General features: G+C 32.0%; 1 protein-coding gene across 1 annotated transcript; it reads right to left on the bottom strand.

The window, feature by feature from the left end:
• Positions 1–2,265: 2,265 nt before the first annotated feature.
• On the bottom strand, positions 2,266–8,673 carry HELRODRAFT_191499 (hypothetical protein; the record flags this gene model as incomplete). Its single annotated transcript, XM_009018571.1, has 10 exons — positions 2,266–2,640; positions 3,238–3,554; positions 3,745–3,982; positions 4,342–4,491; positions 4,516–4,826; positions 5,346–5,439; positions 5,875–6,381; positions 6,706–6,963; positions 7,290–8,445; positions 8,582–8,673. 9 exons carry the CDS (start codon positions 8,671–8,673, stop codon positions 3,358–3,360), a joined length of 3,003 nt encoding a protein of 1,000 aa, XP_009016819.1. The 3' UTR covers positions 2,266–2,640; positions 3,238–3,357.
• Between the last annotated feature and the right edge of the window lie 220 nt (positions 8,674–8,893).

Below are 8,893 nucleotides of genomic sequence, written 5' to 3'. Positions count from 1 at the left end.
GACTGGTTGGAATTGCTGTATTTTTTTTATCTAAACATAATATTAGTAATTATCTGTATACATGGAATCAAAATACTATACATATATTTATTATATATCTTCCTTATAAAACCAATAGTAATCAGTGTTACGTATGTACTTATGTAAGTACATACGTATGTACGCGCGCGGCGGTTCAAATTATTCCGAGAGAATTCAAAATAATTTGACACCTTACTTCATTTTAATTGTATAATTTAAATGTATAAATATAAATATATATATATATATTTGATAACTGTGCATATCTATCTATCTATTTATTTATTTAGTTTTGTGTGCATATATATAATATTTGTTAAAGTTTATTTCATTGGTATCGAATGTAATGTTTATACCGGTTAATTTACCATCGTACATTTCAATATTTTTTACTCTTAAAATGACGTCATTTCCGCCAACTATTCCACAACACATACACACTACACTACTCTGTCGTTGTAATGTTTGTTCCATGATTTACCTTTTCTTTCTTTCTCTTTTTTCATTCGTAATTGTAGAATTTTGTAGGATTATTTGAACTTATTGAGCATGGGTAAGTGAGTCAATCGTTCATTCATTCATCAGCGGTTGGGGGTGGTGTAATAGCCCTGCCGTTATCTGCCAACATTTTCTCTCATGAACATCTGCCTAGACTTGGGTGGGGGAGCTTTCCACTAAATTTTGTTCATGGCAGGAGCTATTTCGATTACGTTTTTAAAAATTGTTTAATTAAGTAAGGGGCGATGGCAAGTAAATTTGGAATTCATAACAACTAACATGTACACATGCATACAAGTATCTAAAAGAATTTTTTAAATAATAAATTAATTTATATATATATAAAATATTTATTATGATAATTATAATGATAATTAAATGAAATTATTATTAATAGTGTGTGTACGTTATCCGGTGTTCAAACCAAACGAGCCAATCAGGTAGTTAGGGTGACGTTCCTTAGGTTCCGACTAGTATAGTTAGTATTGATATATTGTCGTGAAGCATGTATGATAGTGTTTTGTATATATCAAATAAGCTTTTATTGATATGAATGATTGAAATGTTGAAAATGTATAAATGAAAATGTATAAATAAACGTTGAAGCCAGATCGGACGTCCTTCGGCAAATGGTCCGGGGCGTCTCATTCTCATTTTTTTATGTTAATGCGTGGTCGTACATAGTTTTATTTATTTGTTTCTCGGATTGTTTTGTTTGTTTCGCGGATATATAGAGTTTTTTTTTGTTTCTCAGATATAAAGATTTTTTTTGTTTCTCGGATATAAAGAGTTTTTTAGGTTTAATTTAGAGAACATAGGTAAGTTAGGGACTCTTATTTTTTCATTTTTACGTTCTAGTTTATTTGTATTGTATTATTTTATTTGTTTTTGGTTCAACACAACATCAACAACAGCAATCAAACACGACAATCAACACAATATTATTTTCGTTAAATTTTTGTTAAATTTCGTTACACCATATTTTAGTCAAGTTTTTTATTATTTCTAGACCTATTCGTTATTCATCTTGTCGCTAATTATTTCTAGGCTTATTTGTTTATTTTATTTGCACATAACTTGTTGAAAACGATACTGTCATTAACGTTATTGAGCTTTTTAGTTAAATTTTTGTTTTACAAATTCATTTTTGTTATTTAAATCCGAATTTAAAATAAATTCATTAAATTTAATACGTTTCATAATCATGGACAAAAATTTAAATTGAAGCAATTATTTTGCTATATACAAATTTGTTTAGAATTAAAACTGTGAATTGTGAAAGTTTTAGGGGAACGTTCGAATACCATTTCAGCGGTTGGTTCTTGATCGCAGGGCTGAAATTCTATTTGTTTACTTCGTTGATTTTGTCGGTTGATGAGATTGTGACTAATGTAGGAAACAATAAAAACAAGGTTGTATGTAAATGAATAAATGAATGAATGAATGGATAGATGGGTGAATGAATGAATTAATTAGTAGATAGTACAAACATTACAACCAGAAAAAATCCGTCAGCCACAAAAAACATTTTAAAAAATTTGCCAACAGGTCGAACAAATTTGTTATTTAAAAACATATGTGGTCCTTCTAAGGTCAAATAGTTCTCAATGAAGCCCTTCAAAGGTCAAATATTTTACAATGTGGCCTTTCGAAGGTTAAATAATCAAATAATTCTCAGTGCGGCCCTTCAAAAGTCAAATAACTCTCAATGCGGCCCTCACAACAAAAAGTTTGCCCACCCCTACTCAAGAGGTATTGATTTTATTCTATATTTTACAAATTGATAATTCAAAACCAATGTTTTTTAGAATTATTCTAAATGTTATTCATCAATTAAACGACGTAATATTTAACTTTGAAATTTATTTAATTGTTGGATGACATGCTGAGAAAAAAAATTATTTTTACAAATTAGAAAGCTAGCACGGTTTTCTGTATAAAAAAGTTTTTAAGTTTCGTATCATTTCATATCATTAGGATCATATCAGATTGTTTCAAAACGTGTGAGTGTGTGTGTTCACGCCTTAGATTTCGACGTGTTTCATCACAGCATGCATGCTTGCATAGCATCATCAAATATCATCATAGCGTTCGTATTCAGATGCATCTGCCACCCCTCATTAGGGATATGACAATTTTTAAAGACCCTATCCCCATGTTATTTTTTGTGGAGTTTTAATGCAAAGATCAAGAAAAATCCAATGGCAAATGGCAACTTTAAAAAAATGTCACCCCCTTAATTAAATTTATATTATATATACATTGTACAAAATGGTTTTTTTAATCAGAATTTTTTAATCTATTTTTAGACATCTTGACTATAGTCCTGTCGAATTATAATTTGAGTGTAAATTTAATTATCTACAAATAAACAAATCTTATGAGTTTAGGTTATCAAAATAAGTTTATAAAATATCAAAAGTCAGGTGATGATAACAAATATAATATATAATATGAAAGATTATGTAATAAGCATGCATACATATAGCAAAATCACACCAGCAATAAACTGAAGCTGTGATACCTTAAACTGTACTGTATCTAACAATAGATTGGATGGGAGAAAACGGTTTTCAGCTTAGGGGGGGGGGGTGAACTTTTTTAAGATTCAACGCTTTCAAATGATATTTCCAGTTTTAAAATGTAATTTCTCCACTCATAGTAGCATGGGAAACCAAAAATTGCCAAAAAAAATTTTTAGTCATACTTCTACCCCTCATATATATATACAAAGAATTTATAATATAAACGTTTCACATTTGAAAAGAGAAACATCTTCAAAAATGATACAAAAAAACAACAAATTTAATAAAAAAAAAGAGAAAGGGAGATCTGGCATCACACAATGTTCTCCAAACTCTTGGAGACAAGCGAACACTCTCTGATACTTTTTGAATGAAGAATTCTTTGTTCTAAAATGTTTTTCCACGTGCACTTTAGCTCGTCAGATGGAGCAATGAAGCGGAAACTTCGTGGAGTCCAGGGCTTTTGAAGGGTGGTCAGTCGGGTCTCCACCGATATTATCAACTCAAACGCTGTTTAGGGAAGAAAGGTTTCATTTTTATATTTGTATGTGGTTGGCTCAATTATAAAAATTTATCTATTTTGAACAGATTTGGTCTTCAAAACGTTTATTACAAATTATTAGTTAATTGTTTTCTACCATTTGATTTCAAGCTTTAGACTGACTGTTTAAATAATAATGAACGAAATTGGAAAACTAACGCGAGTAGGAATCGAACTGGCAGCCGACGATATCATGCAGTACAATGGGGTCATCGAAGACAACGAGGTCATCAGTAACTGGGTCAGGTTGTGTCAACAAAAGTTGGTCACTCATTAACACGACAAATAATGTCGTGTAAGTTGGCAACGTTCTGCTGTTCAAGTAGTTGTTGGTGGTTATGAGGTCAAGAAAGCCTGAGTAGACCAAGTAGTGGGTCGGCGTCGCTAATGGAAATGTCTGAAAATGTTGAACGGTAACAGTAGCAAAATAACCTCACCAATTTTGCGTTTAAAATAACGTCTCGGAAATGTTTCAACTAAAAAAATTATTTTATTTTATACGTTTAGTCAATTTAAATCCGTTAAAAATAAGAATTCTCGAATGAATTCTCAAAATATAGACTTCAAATTTTTAACTCTACTATCGCTTTTACATCTTTCCCAAGCAGTAACCTATTAATGCTTAATTAAATAAAGCAACACCAACGTAACTAAATAATATCAATATAAAATAAAAATTATAGATTAAGTAACATTTAAATAGATTGACATTCGAATAAATGAAATAAATTAATTAACACTATAAAAGTAACTGACCCTGATGTGTTGGGGGAATATAAGCCTGGCCTGAATGTCCAACAGCTGTCGATCGATGCTACCGATGACCACTTGTTGATCACGTGCTTGATGACGTCGTTGTTGAAAATGTTGTAGAGGAGGAGAAAGATGACGTTGTTGTTGTTGTTGTTGTTGTTGTTGTTGTTGTTGTTGCGTAGGTGATGGCGACGACGAAGATGATGATTTGCAAGATGATGATAATGACGTGGATCTTTTACTAATGACGTCATTAATGTTGCCATTTTTATGCATTGCCCCTGTTTGGACATCTAAAGCAGTACGATTACTATGATTGCTAGCAGCAGCAGCAGCAGTTGTAGTAAAATTAGTAGTAGCGGTAGTAGCGATGCCAGCGACAAGAGTATTGTTACTAAATGAGGTAATTGTGGTTGTGATGCAGTCAAAGGACAGAGTGCTGTGGTACTTGTGGTTGTCGTTGATGCGACTGCAACACTGCCGAAGTGCTATGAATGGGTGATTTCGAATTATGAATATTTTTAAAAATATTAATTTAATATTATTATTATTATATATATATATATATATATATATATATAATAATTTTGGCGTGGTAGATCAAACGGTAAAAGTGTTGTGTCGCGAGTTTTTGTTTAGGGCGTTCTGACCTAGTTCGAATCTCCACGAAATTCAAAAAAAGTCACAATTCGCGCGCTTGTTTTGTGCCTATTAGAGACACATCAAATGTTCAGTCTAGTCCAGTGGACCAGAGTATTTGGACAAAATTTGACATTTGGCTTTGGCAATTTTTGAGAGGCAGAATAGTGCACTTTCCGTTTAAGCCGTGCACACGCTCAAAAAGTTTATACGTACAGAACACCGTATACAAAGTGTACGAAATAATTGTTATATTGTAATAATAATAACATCAATAATAATAATAATTTAATGTAAAAATATATAATAAATAATAATAACAATAAAATTAACATAATTAATTAATTATTCATAACGAATCGGCATACCCTGTATAATTTCCTTCATGTCGTGGGATACGTAGTTAAGTCTGATGCTGTTGACGGCAATCATCTGCAGGGCTATTATCAACTCTTTGATATGCTAATTTGCGGTGTGATAATAAGTTAATTAGTTAATTAATTAATTAATAATTATTGGTTTATATTTAATAATAACATTAATAAAAGTAGCAAAAATTACTTTGACGGGAAGCTGAATGAAGGTAGAATAATTGACACGAAAGTCAGAATCACTATTATTGTTATTATTATTATTATTATTATTACTACTACTACTACTACTACTACTACTACTACTACTACTACTACTACTACTACTACTACTACTACTATTAGTAGTATTATTTTCGTTATCAGTAATGATAGTTGTTGCAGCAACATTAGTAGGGTTACTATCTACAATTATGTCATTATTATTATTATTACTACTACTACTACCACTACTACTACTACTACTTCTACCACTACTACTATTACTACCGCTACTACTATTACTACTACTAGCTATTTTACTGACATCCTTGATAATGTTACGATCATGAACATCGATGATTACATTAGTGTTAATGTTATCCGTGGAAGAGAGATTTTCATAAATATTATCATGAATATAATTAATAATGTCATCAGTCTTTTTGTTAGTGTCATCAGCATTTTTGTTATTGTTGTTGATGTTGTTGTTGTTATAGGTGTTGCTGTTATTGCTGTTGATGTTGTCGTTGTCGCTTGCGATAATATTGTTGCTGTCGTCGGCTATATCGCTGCTGCAGTAGCCATCCTTAGTGTCATTGTTTTTCTTTATGTTATTGTTGATGTTGACGTTGTTGTTGATGATGTTGTTGTTGTTGTTGATGTTGCTGTTGATGTTGTTGTTGCTGCTGTTGTTGATAATGTTATTGTTGTTGTTATTTAGTCGCGCGATGATTGGTCCAAATTTTTCATCCTTTTTCAATAGGACCAATGTCATGAGAGCCCTTCTTAGACCAACGCAGTACGTTTCGTAATTAGTGCAGAAATCTGACATCTGTCGATTGGGGAAAAATTGAAATTTTTATGCCAAATAAGAATGGGATTAATGTGATAATAGTAATAATAATGATGATAATAATAATGATAATAAGAAAAAGAAGAATGACAATGACGACGATGACGAGGATAATGATGATGATGATGATGATGATGATGATGATGATGATGATGATGATGATGATGATGATGATGACGATGATGATGACGATGATGATGATGATGATGATGATGATGATGATGATGATGATGATGATGATGATGATGATGATGATGATGATAATGATGATGACGATGATGAAAAGAAATATGTTGGACTTACTTTGCATTTTAAGAAAAAAACTAAAGAGTCGATAAAGTAGAGATGATGATGAGTAGGATGTTGTTGAATAAGATTGTGACTGTTGCTGATTTTGTTGTTGTTGTTGTTGATGTTTTTATTGTTGTTGTTGATGTTGTTTTTGTTGTTAATGATGTTTTTATTGTTGTTGATGATGTTGTTGTTGATGATGTTGTTGTTTTTGTTGACGTTGGCTGTTCCTACTGTCACCTCCAAAAGCTCTGATGACAATTTCTGCAGCTAATGAGAATTATGATGATGGTCACAAAGACCACCAATATTATTATAATTATTATTATTATATTTATTAATTATTAATAATTATTATTATAACGATAATGATAATAGAATGATTATGATAATGCAGTGATATTTTAATGAAAAAAAAAACAAACAAAGACCACAAATCTTATGATGATGATGACGATGATGATTAGGATAATATAACAATATTTATATTTATGATATTTAATGATTGTAATTCTGATAATAGGAAAAATAGTAATTAAGATAATTACTATATCAAAAGAATGATATCAAACAATGATATCTTTCATCATACGGACCTGGTGAACATTTTGAAACATTTCAGTGTAACTTTCTTTTGGGATGCCATAGTAACGAAGCGGTGCCAACAAATTTTTATCGGCCCATGTACATTTTCCAACGAATATTTCCAAGCATTGTTTTAACTCTTCAATTGCTTTGTCTAGTTGGGATTCAAGTTCTTCCGAAGTTTGTTGATGTTGTTGTTGGTGATGGTTGTTTTGATAGAGTTGTTGTTGTTGCTGATGTTGTTGCTGATTTAGTTGTTGATGTTGTTGCTGATGTAGATTTAGATGTTGCTGATTTAGACATTTGTCGTTGTTGTTGCTGCTGCTGCTAAAATGGTCGTCTTTTGTGGCGTTAATGTTGTTGATGTTATTGTTTTTGATGTTGTTGCTAATGTTGATGTGATTGCTATCGTTGTCGGTTAAATTGTTGTTTGTTTTGTTGCTTGTTGTCTTCGATTTTATTCCCATTCTAGGTAGGCAACCGACTTGTTTCGTTAAGGTATCGTTGTTAGTGCCAAGACAGTTTAAAATATTGTTGTTGCTGTTGTTGTTGTTATTAGTAATTTTACTGTTGTTGTCAATGTTGTTGTTGTTAATGTTATTTGAGTAGTTGTTGATGTTATTTGGATTATTGTTGATGTAATTGTTGCAGCTGGATATTAAACGTTCTTGTTGCTGATTAGTTACTGTCATCAAGGGTTTGCGATTGTTGCTGACGTTTTTGTTGGAAAATAATTTTAGTTGTTGTTGCTGCTGCTGTTGTTGTGGTAATAGTGGCGGTAGCGGTAGTGGTTGGTGGAAACCGTCAAACATCGATACCGATTCAAATATGGACGATATTGTAGTGGACGTGTCGTCGTCTTTGTCGACGTCATCTATGACGTCATGGTCGTTGTACGTTGACGGGGTTGAGAGAGACGACGGAGACGACGATGTCGTTGGTGTGGTAGTCAAGAAAGATGAAGCGTAGTCAAAAACGACAGCGGAGTCTGAATTGAAAGATTGTTGACGATGTTGTTGTTGTTGTTGGCTGCTGAAACAGGCTGGCCATAGTTTAATGTTGTTTTGTTGTTGTTGTTGTTGTTGAATTCGTTGCTGGCGTTGTTGTTGTTGAATTTGTTGTTGCGATGGTCTGTATAGGTCCAGCGTTATTTTTTCCGTTGAGTTTCTGGGGAAGAAAATTGAAAAATACATAAGTATGCTTTATTATGCAGTATTCCTACGCTACTTGCAATGAAAAATAATCTTAAAAAATTTAACGTTACACGCACACACGCACGCACACACGCACAGACTATCGCCACCTGACAATTTTGGCGACACTTTCAGCTGTTGACCTGATGACATTGACCCCGTTGACCTTGATGATGCAATCGTTGACCTTCACGTTATTCATACTGGCTGGTGACACTAAATTGCAAAAAAGTATTTCAATTAATTTAATAGGAAAAATTATTTTAATTAGAAGCAATTGAGTATAAGGTGAATAATAAAAAGTATTATTGGCAGTCTTTCATTATTTCAGTAATATGTTTGTTTGTACCTGACTTGCAATGATTGATTGATTGATTGATTGGTTGGTTGATTGATTGATTGATTGATTGATTGGTTGATTG

This window comes from Helobdella robusta (assembly GCF_000326865.2).
Source record: "Helobdella robusta unplaced genomic scaffold HELROscaffold_22, whole genome shotgun sequence".
Classification (NCBI taxonomy): domain Eukaryota; kingdom Metazoa; phylum Annelida; class Clitellata; order Rhynchobdellida; family Glossiphoniidae; genus Helobdella; species Helobdella robusta.
The sequence above is the reverse complement of the archived record's forward strand: the minus strand, read 5'-3'. Positions and strand labels throughout refer to the sequence as shown.